A 21,815-nucleotide genomic window follows, 5' to 3' on the forward strand; every position below is an offset into this window, starting at 1 on the left:
TGTTGCCACACCGGTCCTACACTTTAAAAAGCAATATATTTTAGACACAATTAATACACTTTCCCTTGTAAATAACTTTATGCTTATTTATACCAAATAATTTGTTTCTACTTTTTGGGTGGAATTAAGGATTCAGTTATTGAAAGGATGCTAACTTGCTAACAAGCTCTTCGGATTTTTAGGAAGCCTTTCTTAGGATCCTCCTCAGCTGGGCAACTGGGCTGATCCTATTCAGAAAAGACACAGGAGCAAACTGTATAGAAAATAAAAACTTTATTTTTTTCAAGTTTACAAGATAGTTCCCATTACATATAGCATTATGGTCAAAGACTCGACAGCCACGAATGCCCGCAGTCACATAAATATATCCAATTCGATCAACGCCTCTTCCTGCTGGGTGAGGCGTGAGTCGCCGGGGGTCAGGTTGTGAGTAGAAGTCGTCCTTAGTGGGATGGCTCCCGTCAGTGCATTAGGAACTAGCCTGTGAGCCTTGCTTGCTGGGGCTGTCTGACTCCAAGGAGGGGAAGAAACCGAGGGCCTGCTGCGGACTGGGGATGGGCCACAACTACATTTTCTCTCGTGGTTTTAAGATATTTTAGAATCTCAGAATTCAGATTTCGCTTGTATATAGTGTGAATCCGGGGAGTTCTGACTTTTGGATGAGAAAGAAAACCCATTTAGCGGTAAGAAATGCACGCTTGCTTAAGAGGGACCCTACTTGCTCCTTCCTGCAGGAGCAGAGAGAAACGCCCCGAGCTCACCACCCCTTAGCTTACACCCTCACTCTCCTAGGAAGAGGGAGAACAGCTGCCCCTCTCCTATGCCTGCCCCCCCCCCCCCCACGTGCTTCAGTGACACTGACACCCATTCAAGGGAGAGAACATCTAGAAGCTCCACACGCTGCAGCTGGAGTTTGCCGGCCAGATTCTACTCGGGAGCCTTAAAGCTGAGTTTGTGTAAACTGCAAACAAGCTGTGGCACAAGTCTCCTGGGACACTACCTTTGGCCCCCCCTCCCAACTTGCAGAAGACAGGAACACCCCAAAACAAATAAAAGCATCTAAATCTGGAGCAGGAATCCATTCTCCTGGACACCACCAGCTGCCCCAGGGGGACTGGACAGGGTGATGCTAAGGCACAGTTTTACATTCGAAAGTCAAGCCACCTCTTAAATCCAGAACACACTGGAGAACTCCAGATCCCTCACCAGAGACAGTCCTCAGCACGAAACATGCAGACCCATCTTACAGAACTCACAGTCAGTCCCCAGCTGGGGGACGGATTCATCATGTGGCTCATTTCACAGGGACTCTCTCTGGTAAAGAGGGCTTCCCCCTCAATGAAAGGACCACCTGTGTCCTTGGACCCTCAGCTTCCAAGAGCTCCTGGTGCTGCCACTTATTGTCCTTTCCAGGTCTCCGAGCTGGGGAGGAGGAAAGCACGGGGGTCAAAGAGCACTGTTTCCTGCACGGTTCGTTTTGGCAAACAGAAGCCAGGCCCCATTTTCTGCCTGCCCCCTGCATGAGGGTGGCACCAGCCAGGAAAGAGCAGGTGCTGCTCTGCTCAGAGAGCTTCCTCCCCTCTCTTGGTCGATTTCAAGTTCCTTTTGCAAACACTCAGGCCGGGCAGTCAGGGCAGGAGGGGAAAGGCCCAATGGCCTTTGGACAAAGGGGTCCAAGTCATCGTCTAGGAATAAAGAGCTTTTCCCAAAGGGCAGGGGGAGGGAGGGATCTGTGTGTGGACCTGTGTGCATCATGGGGGTACCACTCCACAGCCTCTCAAGCCCGAAGCAAAGCACCAACTGGGTGGCCTATGTCCAGGGCAAATCAACAGTTATACTGCTGGCAGGTCGAGGGCTTGGGGCCTGGAGAAAAGACCATCCTAGAGCTTTCTAAGATTGAGCAAGGCAGAGCAGCTTCTGGGCAACGGTGTTGAAATTAGACCAAGGCAAGGTCTGCCTCAGACTATATAACCGCCCCGCACCCCGACCTCATCAATGGAAACGAGTCCTAAGCAGCAGCTACATAATGAACACCGACTTCGACTCCTCTCCAGAAACCTCTTTCCTGAAACGGTGAGCCCTGAAGCAGTTTCTCGGCCAGTTCTGAAGGAATGTGTACACACAGCCTTTCTCTGCTGTGTGAGTGACCCGGCCTCGGGAGGAGTCCGGCCTCTTTGTGCTGCAACATCTCTGGAAATGGGCATGAAGAACCTCTGGGGATGAGCAAGCGTAACAGGGGCTGGTCAAGGATGCCTCCTCCTACTGAGAACCCAGGCTCCATCCCTCTGAGGTGCTTAAATCGCCACTCCTCACTGCAGCCTGGGACAGGCTGAACTTCTTCAGCTCCAGGGAAATTTATCCTTCCTGAGCAGATGCCTGGGTTGGTCTTGGAGGGATGGAGCACCCACACACACAGGGGGCTAGAAGGCTGGGGCTAGTGCCTGGCGCCCGCCAGTCTTCCCCGATGTCGGGCTGGGAGATGGATGAAGTTTCTAGGCACGGAGTAGGGGGTCCAGCAACTTCCTTTAAAACAGGAAAGTCTTTCCGGCTTCTAGTTTCCCATTTCAGAATGAGATGTGAGAAGTGGGGAGGGTGTACCATGGGAAAAACGGGTTTTGATCACAGCAATCTCCTGTTCAACTTTAGGTCGGGATCTGGGTAAACATATGCCCAGAATACCCTTCACAGGGCGTAAGGGTTTCAAAGGAAGTCAACTACGTTGGTAGTTTTGCCCACAATGTAGTTACGAGCCTGTTCTTAGACTCACTTGGACATCTTGGGTCCAAAGCGCAGGGACTGGCCAGAGCTGAATGGAGCCGGCCGTGAGGTGCATGGAGCGGGAGAGGGCAGGGGCCCACACCAGTGGCCAGGAAGGAAGAGAAGGCTGTCGGGTGAGCATCTGTTGTGGGCAGAGTGCTTCTCGGCTGGGGGGAGGTGAGTATTCCTGTTTCGAGAACCTAAGTGGAAATTCACACGAAGCCTTAGTCCCTTCTTTCCAGTTTGGAGGTGAGCCCCCCGGGGACCTCGTCTTTGAATAAACGAGTCAAGCTGAAGGCTCAGCATTTACTGTCTAAGAGAAGGAATTTCCAGGATTGTGCTACTTGGTTAAAGGGGAAGAGGGATTTGAAAGGGGACTAAGGCTTCTAGGATGGGAAATAACAGAGTCTAAAGTTTCTCAGTGTCTAGGGCCCCCCAGTTCAGCAAACGAGGAGATGGAAGAACAGGAGGAAAACCATCCTAGACAGCAAACCACGGGAGCCGCTAAAGAGGTGCTACTGTCACAGAGAGGTATTTTAGATAGTTCAGTTGCTATTTTCCAAGGAAACTTTACACACCCCTTTCTTGCTAGAAAAAGGAGGGAGAACCTGCTTCAGAGACCAGACCCTTACCTATAAAAATTACATATACATTCACTGGGAATATGTCCTACAGCTAAGGAGATTACAAAGACTGCAAGAGATGTCATTACAAAAGTCTGCACATTTTCCCTATCACCACGAGTTAACAGCAGTTCTCACTCAGGTCACGGACAAAGAGTGCAACTCTGCCCCAAGAATTTCCTTTTTTTTTTTTCTTCATTTTTTTGAAACAACATAAAAAACAAAACAAAAGGAAAAAAACCCAGAAGAATTAAAAGCACTGTAGCTGCAGCGAGTCTATCGTTCTCCCAGTCCCCTGTCTCCTGCTTCTGCACGAGGACGAACACGGGGCTGCGGCTCACTCTCAGCCGAACTAAGCTTCGTCCCTCGCAGCTACCGGTCCTGATTGTGTTCTCGCCAGCGTTCCATGGAGAGAGAGAGAGAGCGAGTTCCTAGTTGGTTCCAGTCTCCAGCTCGCTTCAGGAGTGAAACGGAGCTCATGGGGAAGGCTCTTCATTCCAGTTCTTAGAGAAAATCAAGCTCCAAAGCCTGGTGCAGGGACACTAGGTCTCCGTGGTTGGTGATCCTCCAGAAAGGCATGTTGTGCTGGCAGAGAGTGGGGAGAGATGGTTAACCCAACTTCCTTTGGGAAGTCTTATTGACCCGAACCCTGTTCTCCATGGACCTCTCCCCACGGTGCGGGGTGACTACCCAGCAGTCAGTCACCCCGCACCTTGTACCCCACTGCCGCTGCCCCCGTCATGGGGCTGCCGAAAGGACCGAATAAGTCCTACGTATGAGGACTCTGCACTCTATGGGGCACTACAAATGTGGGAGGTTTCTATTAAGTTTCAGGGGTAACTCTGTGCTTTTATGAGAGAGATACTTATTCTAGCTACTATATAGGGTCTTTAGGATCAAATAAAATACCCACATCAGAAATTACTATTACTATTACTTTTCTTTATAGGCCCAAATCTTGTCCATGACCAAGATTCAGAACATATGGATCTGGGAAATAAGAATCCCATTATACAATACAGTCAGAATGATGTCCAGAATCCTGTGTGCTGTTCTGAAAGCCTTTGAAAGGGCTTTGGCAAATGCAAGTGTTAGAAACCGCGTTTCATGAAGCTGATTGTCTAGTTCAAACTGGTTACAAATTACCCAGAATTTTTAAGTCTTAGAACAGTTCTTTCGGCATGTAACTCAGTTTTTTTCTAGCTTGCTGCTCACACAGTATTTAAAAGGTTTTTAATATAAGAGGAAGCAGACTGGTTACACTGTGCGCAGGTGTCCTAGACTAGGACCAAGATGTGGAAGGCAGAGAGATGGACTTAAGTGCGGCGAAAGGAGGAACATCCCAACAGAGTGGACAACCCCACAGAACAAGGCGTTTGGGAAGCAGCCTCCTTAACGTTTAGGTGTGTTCAGACAAGGACTAGGAAGTCTGTTAAAGAGGCTGCAGAAAGGACCCGTCCCAGGGTGGAGGCTGAACCGCAAGAGGCTCTAGGGCATTCTCCCACAGGCATATTCTGTGGTAGATGACTGCAGGCATCGTCTTAGGGCTGCGCTGCTAACTACTCAAGTGGTGCTTTATCTCCCCTCACTCTTCTTCTGACAAAGAAGCACTGATACCTATGTCTACTAGTGTCTTTCCCAGAGGGCAACAAGAACTTTAGAATCGCCCTGGCTGGCGTAGCTCAGTGGAATGAGCTTGGGCTGCGAACCAAAGCATCGCAGGTTCGATTCCCAGTCATGGCACATGCCTCGGTTGCAGGCCATGGTTCCCAGCAACCGCACATTGATGTTTATCTCTCTCTCTTTCTCCCTCTCTAAAAATAAATAAATAAAAATCTAAAAAAAAAAAGAAATTGAGGAGTCTTTCATTTAAAAAAAAAGAACTTTAGAATAAAAACTCCAAAGATAACACAAACATGTGGGAAAATGATAAAGGCCCTTGAATTGCTACATAAAGTGTCAAATGAAAGCATAATGAGTTAACGATGCCAATTGATTTCCACCAATCTCATGGTTCATTAACAGCGTGTGAACTGAAGGAAGTGTGTATGTTACTGAAAGAAGAAAACTCAGACAGCGGTCCTGGTTGACAACCCACTGCCTCCAAGTCTGAGAAACAGACTTGCTAGAAGAAAACTGGGGTAGAAGGGAAAGAACTTCTGCAGATCCATTTAGCAGATGAGGAAACTCAAAGAGGATAAGCAAACTGTCCAAGTTCACACAATTAATGACTCAGATTTGGGCCTGTGTGATTTTAGATTCTACAGCCAAGACTCTTCCATCTGTTTCCTGTGTTAAGAAGGGACAACTGGAGTTGAAGGGTTAACATCACAACAATCTTTCCAGGGCTCAGAAGCAGGAGGGACTTTCTCTAAACAATTCCCCATCGATTGTAATGGTTTTTGAGAATCTAAAGCCTGGAAAAGTCAATTCCATTTGCCTTTCTGTAGCCAAGTCTCATGCTCCTCAGAAAGCACTGCGGGAAGCTGAACTGTGATACAGCAGCCGGAGAGGCACCGATCCCCCCCAGAGAGAGCTCAGGAGCTGGGTCGCCCTTCGGAGGTGAGGGCAGGAGACTAGAGCTGTGCCCCCACCCCACCAGGACTAGAAGCAAGCTGTCTCTGGGAAGGTGATGTGACCTCAGGCGAGGCAGCTTCAGCTGAGGGCAGTTCTGGGAGAGGGCCTGTGAGCCGCCAGCGGCTAAGCGCAGGGGGCTGAGGAAATGAGTGCCTCAGTCCTGCTGGGGTCTGGGGCTCACCACTGCATGCATCCTCCAGAGCGCGCACGACTCTGGCCAGTCTTCCCAAAACATTTCTTCTCTCAGCTAAGATACTGGTAACATCATCTCAGTAAACGATGAGTTAATGTTTCACGATTCACTATTTGAACTACAAAAACTTGACCTACAGACTTTTTCTTGTCATTTAAATATAGACTCAATGTATGTTATCAGACAATTCAAAAGTCTGATGTCTTCCTTCTCAGTAAGAAATGAGAAGCCTAACAACAACAAGTGCTTCTGAATGAAGGCCACTGCCTCTCCAGTGGACAGATGACCCAAGGAAGCACACTGAAGGTCAGGTTCAGATTCTCCTTAGAATTTTTTTTTTTTCCATTCCAAAGCACATAAAATGAGAGCGTCAGGCCCTGAAATCCCACTCTACATAGCTTGGTAATATAGCTTCAAAAATTCCAGCCTGCAAAAGAGAAGGCATTCCTTGGATTCTAAGCTTTATTCAGTTTGAATAGCAGGTGGAGGCTAAAGACTCACCATCAGCAGTACACGCAGAAGGGGACCTAGAAAATTAACTGCACGGCTATTGTGAAGACTACAGCTTGTTTTAAAACACACCACAAAGAGTCTCGAAGCTGCTGAAATGAAGTTTCATCATTGTTTTGTTCCCAATTTCTTCTATAGATTTCAAATGGAATTGGACAAATCTGCTCTTTCTCCTGATGTTTTTTTCTTTAAGAGGGTCTATCCTTTTCTTCTGAATTCCTAGAGCTCCTCTAAGATTTTCAAACAAAATTCCATGTATTGGATATCAGAATGTGTATGACAAACTTTAAATTCTGTACTAACAGACCTAAGATACTGCACTCGTGGAGCTTTTCAATATTTATCAGGTGCTTTCTCAACTTCCCCAGACATGCTGGGACTGCTGTGTTAATGAGTCCTGGCTAACTGGATTAGGGGAATCTACTTCACTTTTTCTTCACCTGGAGAAATGAGTTATGTCATTTCAGTTTGCGAAAGCTGATCTTTTTCACTTGTAGCCATCACTACTTCCTCCAACTGTCACCTCTTCTCAGCACATTCCTGGCCTACCTTTTAATGTCACTACTCACCTACTGTGCTCCAACCAGGCTTCCTGCCTCCCCCCCTCCCCGTCGGGTTCCCATTTCCATACACCAGAGCACACAGTCAGCCATAGCTTCAAACTCCATTCTGACCAGATTCAAGTCTAATTCTGTAAGAGAGAAAAACCATTTCTCCAAAGAAGCAATGCACTTATGCCTAAAGCCTATCCTGATGACCTATATTACAAGTTATTTTGTTAATTTCGCATTTCTTAAGTTGTTTACTAGGTTGAGCATTTTTCATGTTTATCAGTCATTTGCATGTGTTCTTTTCGGTGAATTTCTGGCCATTGTGCTTGCCCATTTTTTTTTTTTTATTGGAAATGTGTTTTTTTTCCTATTGATTTGTACATGATCTTTACCTATTTAACCTATTTCCCCCCAATCTGTGATTTAGTTTTAAATAAAGTAGAAAAAAAAACCTCAATAATATATCAAAATTACTTCAAATTCAACTTTTGCAACTGAGCTCAACATTCCGCTATCACAAACTGGCATCTTTTTAAGGTGTTCATAAATCTGCCCATAGTATCACCCTTATCCTAATCCTGTATTTTTTCCTGAAAGGGTATGTTCTTTGGTACTGACATCAGGCAGGAGACCAGGAGCTGTTTTCCAAAGAAATATAAGTTTTACATGTTTTTAAACAGGTGAAAAAACCCCGATGATAGTATCATTAAAAAAAAATGTAGACATACAAGGCAAAAAAAAAATCTCTAAGCATTGAATCATAAAATCAAAGAATTTTCAAGCAAGTTGAGCAGATTTTGTAACCAAACCATTCATTTTACAGGTAAAAATACAGGAATCCAGAGAGATTGAGAAATATGGTCAAGGGTATATTTAATTACTATATATTTATATACTTATACATTATTGTATACTATAAAATACAGGCAAGTATTTTATATAAAGAAATATTTTAAAATCATCTTTATTTTATTAATGATATAAAAATCCTTTTTGCTTTTGCTATTATTAATAATATTTCTGGGGAGTGCTAAGTGAATATGCATTATTATTTTTAAAAATCTCAGGTTAACACTTTTTGATACAGCAATCCAAAAGTTGAGTTTTAAGTTCAGCTTATCTTGATACTTGGATATTAAAAAAAAAAAGATAACTCAAAGATCTGTAGATTCAATACTTATTTTTCAATTCTATCCACTTATTCAAAAGTTTTTTGAAAATTAGTAAATTTCTACCTTTTCTAGTATCAGTTAACTGTTCTTGACAACTGAAAGGTATTATATTTCCAAATTTTAAATAAGTGTTTGAATCCCAATGAAGGGCTTCATTTTAAAGTGATGACTTTAAAACACGTTAGAAAAGTTTGTCTTCGAATATAGAGATATGAGAAGTTTTACAGATGATATATTTATGTCTATTTCAAAAATAAAATTAAACGATTATTTTTTTAGAAAAGGAACTGTCCTCTACGATGAAGACGGAAGACAGGGCCCGCATCAGGTTTAATGATGGGGTTCCTGTAGCAGGGTTCTAAGAGTTTAGGATTTCTGAGTGGCAGCGAGGATGGGAAGGGGGAGATCTAACAACTTATAAAAAACTCCACTTGGGGGAAAAAAGATGACTCTCTTTCTTAAAGAAAAATGGGAGAGAAAGAGGAAAAGGGAAACAATACTGTAAATGAATGGCAGATTGCTAAGATTTCGGAGTTTCACCATTTTTCTAATTGCTCAATGCATTCCCACACAGACTATTTTCTTTACCATGGTTACCTGCTTGGCTGCAATTTCTTCATCTCGTCCATCTCCAATCACTACATATGTGACTTTCTTTCCAAACCTCGACACAATTCTCTCAAAGCAGCTCTCTTTACCTGAGGAGAGAAAGCAATCTCCTATTAGGACATTCCACCCTACCTTTTTTCCAACACCAAAGCAAAGGGATGCTTCTAGGTCTACCTGCCTGTGCGCAGACAAAGTAAGTGGCAGCCTCTGTAGTTTGCTTGGTGGGGCACAGTGGCGGCAGCTAGAGATCCACCAGGCCCTCTGGATCTATAAATGGGGGACTAAGAGCCCTAGGCACTGTGAGAACTGTGCACACCACCTCCCTTTTCCACATCTCCTCTGTTTTACAGTTGACAAAGCAATTTTCAAGTTACTCCTTATTTAATTCTCAAAATAATCCAGCAAGATAGGTATCATTTCCTATTTTAACAGGTGAAATGGGACTAGTGACTTACTCCAGATCCAAATAAGTACATAGCAAGAGTTTGGGCTCCTGACGCCAAGTCTAGGCTCTGGACATTGTGCCATGATGAATGGACATCTCTGAGGGGAAACTTTTAGTGCAGGGAAAAAAAAGTGGGAGTATAAGGCTCTTAGAGAGTAAAATCTCTCTAAGATTTTACTTATTTTTAGAAAGAGGGAAAGGGAGAGGGAGAGAAACACTGATGTGCAAGATACATCAATTTGTTGCCTCTCCCTCTCCCTCTGCTGGGGACCTGGCCCACAACCCAGGCATGTGCCCTGACCGGGAATCAAACCAGCAAACCTTTGGTTCCCCTGCAGGCTGGCACGCAATCCACTGAGCCACAGCAGCCAGGGATGATTTCTTGTTAGTAATAAGAAAGAGACAAATAATCATTTTCCTTCCAATTCTTCACTTTCCAGAAACATTCCTGGGCATGGGCCTTATGTCTTTCAGTGGGGGAGAAGCCCCAGAGTACCAATGAATATGGCAGCAACATTTGTCATATCTGCAATTTCCTCACTATTATACTTTGTAACTGAAACTGAAATACTGTATTACTGAACATGACCTTGGGAAATGGGTGATTTCAATCCACTGCAAACTCTTTTTAGATATACAGCAACATATCAAAATTCAAATCCCATCTGGAACCTGCACCTAAAACATGCACAGATGATGCATGTTTTTATTTGCATCTACTTTTTACTTGCAGAAATAAATAAAAAGGCCCTGGTTGGTGTAGCTCAGTAGATTGAGTGCTAGCCTGTGAACCAAAGGGTTGCCAGTTTGATTCCCAATCAGGGCACACGCCTGGGTTGTGAGCCAGGTCCCCAGTAGGGGGTGAGTGAGAGGCAACCACACATTGATATTTCTCTCCCTTTCTTTCTCCTTCCCCTCCCCTCTCTCTAAAAGTAAATAAATAAAATCTTTTTAAAAATAAATAAAAAGGAAATTACTTTCATTGCTTTCCCTTCACCATCTCTTATATTCTATTTCCCTGCTTCTGCCACCTCATTCTCTTAAGCAAGGTCCTAATTCTGCTTCCTTTTTCATTCTGTTCCAATAACCTCATCCTTTCCTCTGATCAGATCCAGTGACTTAACATCAGGGTTCCTGTGTGAATAAAAAAGGTACCCCTTCCTCAAGGCACTTGACTGCCATCTGCTGGAAAATTGTAATAAACATACAAATTCACAAATCAAAGATGACCAACCATATCACAAGTGACAACTAACATATCCATACTCAGAAGTCCTGCTTGGTACAACCTAACTAAAAGTGGGTCACAGTGGGAAGACATGTCTTAGGTCTGCAGCTTCCCTGACAAAGGCCAATCTTTAACTTTGAAACTGTCTATTGTCTTTGTGCATAAGATAACATACCCGTCTGAAATGTCAGAGTAATAATTCTTCCAGACCCCTCAAAGGCACGACCACTAGCACCAAAACATGAGACCACACTGTTATTCTGTCCACGTGCCATCTCTATGTTCTGTGAATGTTAACTATCCTGTACGCACCAATGGAAAAGAAGTGTCTCTGTTTTGCTTTTTATCAAATCTTAGAGATTGCCCTGCTTTGCTTTCTCCAGCCTCCCTAATCGAAGACCACTGAATTTCCTGTAACCCCCTTAAATCTCCTCCTTTGATTTTAATATACAAAATAAACTGCAAAACTGCCATTCTTGAGTGGAGCAATCTCAATCCATTGAGGTTTTGCTTCCTGGCAACTGTTGGTTAGTTTGGCTCAAATAAACACAAGACTTTTTTGGTTAGGCCGGACACTATTTTGTTGACAAACCTCAAGATCCAAACATTTAAATACTAGAGAGCCAAGGCTCAGTTCCTGGATCTCTACTCTCCTCTATCTGCACTCACTCCTACGGCCTCACCCGGTCTTAAATAACCACATGTACACCAAGAACTCCCATCACGCATCTCCGGCCTGTAGCCCTCCTTTGACTTCATCCTTTTCGTGGCTGAGGCTAAAACTCGGGTCACCCTTCTTTTTTTCCACACCTCACATCCAGACTATTAGCAAACGCTGTCAGCTCTGCCTTCATAAAATATCCAGTGACTGACTACTTAACTTCCATTGCTACTACCTTGGTTCAAGCCACCCATGATCTCCTGCTGGATTCTTACAATAACCTCCTCATCTGACTTCCAGCTAGCTCCCTCCTCAAGACGCTATGTAGCAGCCAGACTGATACCTTTAACTTGTAAGTCAGATCATGTCACTCTTCTGCTCAAAACCTTAAAGTAGCATTTCATCAGAATAAAGGCCAAAGTCTTTAAAATAATCTATAGGCCCTGTTGGATCTCCGCACTTTCCCCTTTAACCTCTGTGACTTTATTTCCCAACATTCTTCTTCCTTGAACATGCCTCCAACTTTTCCACTTGCTGTCCCACTGCATGGCTTGATGCTCCTTCCCCAGATACAGGCTAATGGCTAACGCTCTCACCTCCTTTAGGTCTTCGCTTAAAAGGTAACTTTTCATTGAGGCCTTGCCAAAGCATCTTATTGAAAACAGGATCTTCTCTCCCTGTTTATCCACAGCACTTGTAACCATCTGATACAGTTTGTTGTATTTGCTTATTGACTGTTTCCTCCCACTAGGTGCAAGGACTTTTGTCTTTTTAAATTACTGTTGTATCCCTATCTAAAAACATGTGCCCTGGCTGGTGTGGCTGAGTGGACTGAGCACCAGCCTGTGAACCAAAGGGTCACTAGGTTGATTCCCAGTCAGGGCACAGGTCTGGGTTGTGGGCCAGGTCCCCAGGAGGGGGCGTGTGAAAGGCAACCACATATTGATGTTTCTCTCCCTCTCTTTTTCCCTCACTTCCCCTCTCTAAAAATAAGTAAATAAAACATTTTAAAAAATAAAAATAAAAAATGCCTTGCATATAAAAGTGATCAATAAATAGTTGATGAATGAATGGAGAAAAATAAATGTCAATTGGTGAGCTTATAATCTCCACAGATACTGGTGTATTAAAATGATTAAGCCTGGTTTTTTTTTTTGGTGGAGAAATCTGATCAATAGGCAAGTAGTAGATAAAAAAAATAATTGACCACAGCTCATCTTTCAACTGCAGGCGCCTCTCCTTTGCTACAGTAAGAAGCAGGAACTGCAAGTGCAGGCTGAAGGGTCTGGAGGTAAGAGGGTGGTTGTCATAATCCTCCTTCTCCCACGTAAGGATCCAAGTGAGACCCTGTGCTGCCTTCTCGATGAAACAAGCTGGCTTTGTATAAATTCAGTGCTAATTAATTAACTAATTCAGCAAATACTTACTGAGTACCTACTATTTCATACAGAGGTATACCCTGGGGACACTGCAGGTTCAATCCCAGACTACCACATGTAACGAAGCAAGTGGTAATCTCTTTGCTGGTGAAGGGTCTCGCCTTCAGTTTGTAAAAAACGTAACATGTGTGAAACACAATAAAATGAGGTACGGCAGACTTGGTACTCAATACATTTTTAGGGGTTAAAAAGTACCTTTATAAATATAGTTTCATTTGATTTTCACAACCTCTCTGTTAGTATCTCATTTTACACAAGAAAACTGAGGATCAGGGATAAAATAATTTGCCTAAGGAAAGAGCTAGTATGTGGGGAAGCTAGTCCTTAGTATTTTTTTGCCTTTTCAAAAAATTGCAGTAAAAGAACACACAACCTAAGATTTACCATCTTAACCATTTTCAAGTGTACATTTCAGTGACATTAAATTTACTCACACTGTTGTGCAGCGTATCTGCAGAACGTTTTCATCTTGTAAAATGGAAATTCCATACCCATTAAATAGCTCCCTATTTCCCCTTCTCCTGAGCCCTGTTAACTGCTATTCTACTTCGTTTGTAGGAATGTGACCACTTGGTACCTCATATAAATGAAAACATGCAGTACTTGTCTTTTTGTGATTTGCTTTATTTAGCATAATGTCTTCAAGGTTCAAACATGTGGTGACATGTGACAAGACCTCCTTCCCTTTTAGGTCTGAGTAATATCTTGCTGCATGTATATACGACATTTTGTTTACCCATTCATCTGCTGGGCATGTGAGTTACTTCCACCTCTTGGCTATTGTGAATAATGCTCTCATGAACATGGTGTGCAAATATTTGACATCCTGCTTTAATTCTTTTGGATGCATACCCAGAACTGAGATTGCTGGATCATATGGCAGTTCTAATTTAAATTTCTTGAGGAACTGCCATACAGTTTTCCACAGCAGTGGCATCATTTCACACTCCTACCAAAGTGCACGAGGGTTCCAATTTCTTCACATCTTTCACCAATACTTGGTATTTCTCTGTTTTTTGACAGCAGCCATCCTGACGGATGTGAGGGGTTCGACCACTTTCAAATACACAGCTTAGACTTTGACTTTTAACCTACTGACTTTTCTATTATACTATATTGCAGTGCTCTTTCTGTGAAAAAGAAATCTGAAACAAGGCAAAAGTAGACTTCTAAAGTAGACATTAAAGGCATAATAAGTTTGAAGTCCCCCAGATCTGGAATTGAATCCTGTTTATGTAACTTACTGTCTATGAAGTCGTGTGCGAGCTATACAACCGTTAAGCCTGAGCTGCCTCATCAGTAATGTCAGAAGACTGCTGCGAGGGCTATCGATACATACAAGTGTCTAAGAGAGGGAATGATAAATTATAAGTGCATCCTAAGTAGGAAATATTATTGTAAGGCCAGTGACAAGAAGCAGAATAGAAACCATACCAATTTTGGTAGCACTATAGATGTTTTCAATAGGAAATATTTCTCCAAGCCCGTACAGGAGAACCTTGGCCAGAGCTGGAACCAGCTGTGTTGTAGTGATCAGAACATTCACACAATTCTTTCTAGAAGGGAGAAAGAAGTAAAAGAAAAGAAAAAGGTGAAACCAAACCAACCCAGGAGCTAGCATGCAAATGGATCTTCTCTTTAGGATCTAATTATTAAAAACTAACCTTAAAGGGCATGGCATGGTATTTGTTCAGTGCCAACGTTCATTTACAGCTCTAGTTATTTCAGGTTTATTAACTTTCCATATCAAGGGCAGAGGTTCTACAGTGGGCACAGAGCAGACACCCGATTCTTGCCTCATTTCCCTCCGACCAATCTATCTCACGCACTCGTTAGCGATTACCAACGACACCGCCCTCTAGAAAACAGAGGACCGAGACCGTCAGTTACAGAGCCATTTTATCTGAGCACAACTCAGCCCTTAGATGGGATGTGATTTAAGTCCTCTCTGCTCTTCACACAACAGCAATGCAGATTCCAGAATACACATTAATTTCGCATGTTCTTTATAAACTCCACCGAATGACCTCAGTGTCAGTTTTATTGTTTGCTCTGTTAGGTTATAGATCTGGAATTTCTACTTTGAGGAAGGAAGTAGTAAGGGGTATTGGTACGAATATGACTATATTTATTTTCCATTATAGCCTTCAAGCTGAAATCTCCTTAATCTGCTTAATGTTCCCGTTTCTTTTCAATCCTGCCTTCCAGAGCTTATTTTGATACATTTCTTTGGTGCTTCCTGTCCTTAGGATGTTTGAGATATGTCTCCTGTATGTATTCTTTGATGTCACCAGGCCTATCTCGTGGGCTGAAGAATATGAGTTATGGAGTTTTTAATTCTGTGAGCAAAAAGGAAGGGGAAAGAAAAAGGCTTTCATTTATATTCTCTTAAAACTCTAAGGTGTGTTGTTAGTGTAAAATGACCTTTGCCTCCCACCTACTCTAAATATTTCCTTCCTTCATTTAAATTCCTCTCACCCCATCCAAAATCCTATTTTAGGAATGGCCTGTCCTTGGTAGTGTAGGAAAGGGTATGTCTGAGAGGATGAGAGACCTAAAAGAACCACTGTCATACCTGGACTGGATGAGAAGTAAGGACTTTAATGCAGTTCCTAACCAGGAATCTGTTAAAACTTCAATCTCCGCTCTTAGTCTCTGCAGCGCTTCCTTTCTCTGGGGGCTGAGAAGGCCTTCAGGAATAAAAACAGACACATTTATCGTAAGACAACACATTATCCCTGCTGACGTTGAGGACTAAATTCCATTTAGAAATAGTGTGTCATTGAAATATTCTACTGAGCTAATAGATCTCTCTTCTTAGTAAAAAACCCTAGAGTAGCCTACTGAAAATGCATTTGTGATTTCCTTCATCAGAATGGTTTTGCTGGAGGGCAAACAGCGAAACCAGCTGATAAGAACACTGTGAGTGGATTCTGCACAAGCTCTTTCATCACAAATCAGGAGCAGCATCTGCACAATGCTGGACCATACCTTGAGTTGCACTGATTTAGACATCACCTCCAGAACCAAAGGGGGAAAAATGTGTTATAGCTGAAAGAGTCTGCAGCATCTCCAATCTCTTTCTAAAGAAACCAGAACTCGGGGAGGAAAGGGGTGCTAAGGTTACACAGAAAGTTCCTGGCTTTTGGTCTGAGAAGTCTTTCCACTGCCGTACAATGCTCCCATGGCGACTGTGCTTTTTACCGCTTTCAGAACACACCCACCTGACACGCCAGGGGGAAGGACCAACTCTCTGAATGTCATTTCTTGGTATCGAACTTACTTCTGAAACAACTCCAGCTGGTAACAGACTAAAATACTGCTTAAGATCAGATAATTAAGCATAATGAAACAGAATTTATCTGATGAGAGCATTTTATCAGACACTTGAGTTATAATATTCAAATACTGAATCTGACCCTGAATTTTCTATAATAAAGGTAAAAAACATCCTGTAGTCTATTACTAACATTCCATAGAAACAAAAGACATTTCTATGAGGACTAGAACTGTGTATAATTTGTTTTCAGATTGATGATTTCATAATGCAAGCCTAGAATTAGATGACTCTCAATGTTTCTAATAAAACCAATCCCTCTATGCCATGTGTGACATACACATAAGTGTATGCATGTCCTATGTGTAATGAATAGTATGATGTGGCACCTTTATAATTCAGAACTTTCACAGAATACAGGTGGACATAACTTTAGGCTCAGGGGATTCTCACAGAGGGTTATATTACTTTCTTCAAGAAACTAGGACTAGGCACTCCCTAGGCAGAGAAAGAATCAAACACTTTAATTAGATTCCCAAAGCCCAGATGCCTGTGATTTCTACCTGGTATTAGAGGGCTAGAACAGGAGAAAACCAAACTGACCTTCAAAGTCCTATTTTTATTTCCTGTACCCCAGAAGGTGGTAGCACGGTATGGCAGGAAGGTTCTCTGACCTAGAGGTAATACACCACTAGGCAGTCTATGGAACCTGAAACTTCACACAACATTTTGTGTGTATGTAGATGTTTGAAGGTGATGGTTCACAGTTTTAAATATTTTCTCATAAGGGTGTATCACTCAAAAAAGAACTGCATAAATGTCAAGTGGACCAAGAGTTAAGGGATGGGAATTCCAGCCGTGACAGGTCATTAACCTGCTATGATAACTGCCCTTGTTACTTTCACAATGGACATCAACTTTCTCTAATGCAAAACAAGGAATTTAGATTAGCTATCTAATACCTCTTCTAATTTGGACAATCTATCACTAATTCACTCATTCATTCCAAATAACAGAATTTTAGGCCTTGTGGCATCTGACACATGAGATATTTCTAGGTAGAGACAATTCCCAAGGTCCTTCAAATTAACACATGAATACTGCCAACCTATACTCCCGGACCTGGGTTTTCCATCTACTGTAAACCTAGTCATTAGTTCTATGTGGTTTGTCCTGAGATATTGGTTAAAAATAAAACAAAGAAAAGGAAACCTATTACCCAGTACTGACAGTAGTTTTTTTGACTCCAGAATAAAACACATGTAATCAGATATAATCAATGAAACACATTTCCTTTAAAAAGAACTTTGTCTAAAAAGAAAAGGAGAACTTTGCAAAGTTATGCTAGGAGAAGGCCAGGAGAAATGCAGAGCTCCTCCCCAAAGCGTTTTACTCGAACTTTCATGTTTTTAAACACAGAATTAAAATGTTATTGTGACTCAAACTCATAAGCAGTTGCCGGGGAGTTCTAAGGAACCCCTGGGAAAAAAAGCAGGGAATAAGAAGAAAACCAAGTCAGACTGGTTGTAGGCCACACTTACCACCCACGTTGCTTTTATGCTTGTCATAGATTTCTCTCACTTTTCGGTAACGGAAAGCCAGTTTTCTCATCCAGTCCACACCCCCCTGTACACCCACAGAGGAGCCATGGCTGCCACTGCCTCCTGAGCCGCTGAAACCATCTGTTGAGAAACTGTAGTTGCTGCAGAGAGAGAGGGTAATGAAAATTAAAATCTATACCCCACGGGGTTTTTGGATGAGTGCCATCTGGGATTCTCTGCCCCGTTCCTGGCACCTAACACCAAGGCTGATGATGGTGGAGTCTATTTTTCACTAGTCCTCTATCTCACCCCTATTACTTTATCAAAGAAAGGGCAAGAGAGATACGAACAATTCAAGCACCAGCATCCCACAGAGGCTGGCTTAAAATACAGCATCCTTTCATTAACGACAGTATCTTACAGTGAAAAAAAAAACCCAAAAAACAGAATATAAAATTTTTGTGTATGGGGAGCATTTGAGATCTTGTTCCCTGGCATACGTCGTCAGTTTGGGTCAAATAAACTCTTACTTTAGGAAAAAAAAAGTGTGTATGCACATACAAAATTATTGTAACTATGTACGGGGATATTCTCTTTGGGTGATCTGTTGGCTGGTTTATTAAGTCCATGGTCCACTGTGGTGGCTTTAAAACATGTCCACAATTCTTTAACACTCCTCTCTTCTGATTCTGCTCCCTCTGGGTATGTACCGTATTTGAATGTAAACAGAATGTGGTGGAAGTGATGGTGTTAGACCACAGAGACTAGGCTTCTCTTGTTCTCTCTTGGAGCATTAATCCTGCAAGAAGCCAGCTGTCACATGAGCACACTCACACTGCCCTACGCAGAGGCACACAGGGAGGAACTGAGGCCCCCTGTTACCAGCCACAGGTGAGAGGCTGAAAGCAGGTGCTCCAGCTACAAACAAACCTTTAGATGATTCGTAGCCCTGGCCAGTATTTTGATTCCAATCTTACAGACCCAGATTCAGAGCTACCTAGCTAATCACTTTCAAGTTTCTGACCTACAGAAACTATGAGATGATAAATGTTTATTATGTTAAGCTACTAACTTGTGAGATAGTTTATTATATGACAATAGATAGCTGATACAGGCATGCCTCAGAGATATTATGGGTTTGGTTCCAGCCCACCCCAATGAAGGCAAATATTGCGAATACAATAAGGTTGGTGGAGGTTCTTGACTTCAATTTGTAAAAAAAAAAAGTAACATCTGTGAAGCACAAGAAAATGAAGCACAATAAAAGGAGAAATGCCTATATAGTTAAACAGGCTAAGCAGGACTAATATTTTCATTTTAAAATAAAAATTTTAAAATGACTGACAGAATTAGAGATAAGTTGGTTTAATCAAAAGCCAAAACATAGTTCAGTAAGTTACGTGACATTCTATATTTAAGAAAATAAAGCTGCCAAGACTACGATAGGTAATTACTGGTTAGCCACAGTAAAATGTCATAAGAATGGTGGGTTGGGCATTGCCCGGCAAACCAAAAAGGTCAATTGCCGGTTTGATTCCCAGTCAGGGCATGTGCCTGGATTGTGGGCCAGGTTCCCTAGTTGACTCTCGCACATCGATGTTTCTCTCACTCTCTTTCACCCTCCCTTCCCCTCTCTCTAAAAGAGTAAATAAATAAAAATCTTTTAAAAAATAAATATAACCAGCCTGGAAGCACAATTCTGACTAAAAATCTGGCCAGAGGGAAACCAGTATATCCTTTACTTTGGAATGCTTTTTCCTTATCCCATCACCGCTACCCATTCTTCATGGTCACGCTCCAATTCTACTGCACAGAAAAGGCCACTCTAATGTTGGCAACCATCTACCCCCACACCCATCAGAAATGCCTTCTTTTCTGCACTCCATCACATTTTCTGTTGTCACCTCATACTGCGTGACACTGTTAACTATGTTTGTCTCCTCTAACAGACTGTGAGCTCTTTTAAGGCTCTGTCTTATTCATCTTTGCTTTACTCTGAATGTAGGCAGTGTTTTGTTCATAACAGGTGCACTGATGTTTACAGCATCATTGTTTTTATCACCTTAAGTCTTGGCCATTGTCATCAGAAGCCACATCTTCCACATGCACCTGGTCACACTCCTGTTAAAAGACAAAACCATATACTACTTCAGTCCACCGTGACGTATTGCAAAAACAATGGTGGGGTGATGAAATACCTTATGGCCTCTCTTATGGGTGGAGGATCACTCTTATTCCCCTCGCTGCCCGACTTCTTTTAAGACCTAATTCATATTCCACAGTCTTCATGAAATCTTCCTTGACCATCCCCACCCTCATTTATGCTCTTATCTCAACAGTTCATTTCTCCACAGCTCATGGGTATGAGTGCAAGCTCCCTTACACGGTCAGGTGTGTGTCTATGCTCTATAGCAGACTGAAAGTTCAATTACACTTTAGGCCCCTTATGGCATGACCCCTATCTTACTTCTCCTTTGTGCCCCTCTGGTCTAGTCCAGTGACCTTACGTAACATGTACCCAATAAATCCTTGCAGACAGAACAGATGTTGGTAGAGTGCGGTATGAAAACTAAGAGTGACCGAAACAGAAATTTATAAATTCAAGCTTGGTACTCAGAAGAGGTCATCTAAGCCAGTCTCCTCATGTTATAAAAGTGAGGTGAAATGACTTCCCCGAGCGGTAGAGCCTGGGTCTTCCTATTCAAATCCAAGGTTCTTTTCACTAAGGCCACACGAGTCCTGACATAATGCCACCCACTGCCTAACTCTAACAGATACACTCCTCTGACACCACCGAAGGCAGCGCTGTCATGTCCTCACGCATCAGAATCCTCTGGGGAAATTTTTAAAAAGTGCATATTCTTGGGTTCACCCCAGACCTACTTGAATTAGAATTTCTGGGAGTGAAGTCCTAGAATCTTCCTTTTATTTAACAAGGTCCCCAGGAGATTCTTATGCCCCCTAAAGTTGAGAACCACTGACCTGGGGGCAGGAACACATTCAGGTCAAATTCTTCACAGAACTTTCAGTCCTGAGTGAGGACTATGTCTAGAAAATCATTACAAATACAATTTGGCAATAATTATTGGCACATAGTAGGTTTTCAATAAATGTCTGCTGAATAAAAACTCTGATGTCCCAACTTATCAACATGTGAAGTTGAGGAAAGAGATTACAGCGCTGTAGAACTTAGACAAGAGTATTGGAGTTTAGAGCTCTATTAATTTAATTTGTTGGAGAACTGTCTGCTAAGAAGAACTACGTTGTATTTTAAAAGGATTAGAATTACTTCATATTTATAAAAGGCTACCTTATTTTACTTCAAAATTTTCACTACTTTTAAAACTAGGTGATACATGTGGTACATGGTGTGAAATTCCAAAGGACACGAAGTGACACATCTGCTCCTTCCTACGTCTGCGTCCCTGCAAGGCACTCCCCTCCCAAGACAGAACAACCGGTCCTAGCTTCTTGTGTAGAATAACTGCTTACCTGAGGCCCAAAAAAGGACGGTAACTTTCCTAACTTGGGACTCACACGCTGGTCTTCTGATTCCCAATTCTGTTGTTCTTTCCACCACACCATGTTCACCTCAAAGGTAAACTCGAATATCAAAGCCAAAAAATTCCCCAAGAAGCTCAGTGTTTCCTGGTTTTCCTGTACCTACCTATAAAATGACTCTGGATAACAAGGCTAACCTACACATTAGCACGTGTAGGAAAATCAGCATGTATAAAATATAATGAGTCACAGCAGTCATTTATAGATCTGACATATCCAGTGACTCTTTTAAGGAGGTAAAACTGAAGAACAGTAAAGCACAAATAATCAAACCCACCTTATATATTATTTAATATACATGAATAAATCGGAATGTTGGTTTGCCTAATGGGTTGGGATTTCCTTTAGAACAAGATCACTTCCAGAACAAAAATCAAACTTGGGGCCAGTAAAACTGATGGCCAGAATAAAAAGCCACAGCATCATTCCTGCAAGACTGTATAGATCCCCGTGGCCTCTCCATACCCCCAAACCAAGTTTTCCCTGAGTACAATAAGCACAGGTTCAACAGTTATTGAACAGATGTTTCACCCAAGTACAGAAACAATTTTAAATGCTTACCTCTAAGTCATTGAAAAATAGGTGTGTATCAGCCACTTCAAAAATCATTTCTTCCATAGTTAAACCTGAGCCAATCACTACTGTTGGGTCCTGGAAGACAGTAAAAGAAA

General features: G+C 42.4%; 1 protein-coding gene across 4 annotated transcripts in view; it reads right to left on the reverse strand.

Annotated features, from left to right (window-relative positions):
• Window positions 1–3,029: 3,029 nt before the first annotated feature.
• The window catches only part of EYA3 (EYA transcriptional coactivator and phosphatase 3), a 92,707-nt gene continuing 73,921 nt past the window's right edge, over window positions 3,030–21,815 (reverse strand). For all 4 annotated transcript variants that reach the window (XM_028511937.2, XM_028511936.2, XM_036025600.1 and 1 more), the window contains 7 exons: window positions 21,706–21,795; window positions 19,646–19,704; window positions 17,584–17,744; window positions 15,341–15,455; window positions 14,200–14,321; window positions 8,981–9,081; window positions 3,030–3,965 (listed from right to left, as the gene is read on the reverse strand). In XM_028511937.2, coding sequence (XP_028367738.1) covers window positions 3,885–3,965; window positions 8,981–9,081; window positions 14,200–14,321; window positions 15,341–15,455; window positions 17,584–17,744; window positions 19,646–19,704; window positions 21,706–21,795 — 729 coding nt within the window. In that variant the 3' untranslated portion in view covers window positions 3,030–3,884. The remainder of the gene's footprint in view (window positions 3,966–8,980; window positions 9,082–14,199; window positions 14,322–15,340; window positions 15,456–17,583; window positions 17,745–19,645; window positions 19,705–21,705; window positions 21,796–21,815) is intronic.

This window comes from Phyllostomus discolor, chromosome 5, assembly GCF_004126475.2.
Source record: "Phyllostomus discolor isolate MPI-MPIP mPhyDis1 chromosome 5, mPhyDis1.pri.v3, whole genome shotgun sequence".
Lineage (NCBI taxonomy): Eukaryota > Metazoa > Chordata > Mammalia > Chiroptera > Phyllostomidae > Phyllostomus > Phyllostomus discolor.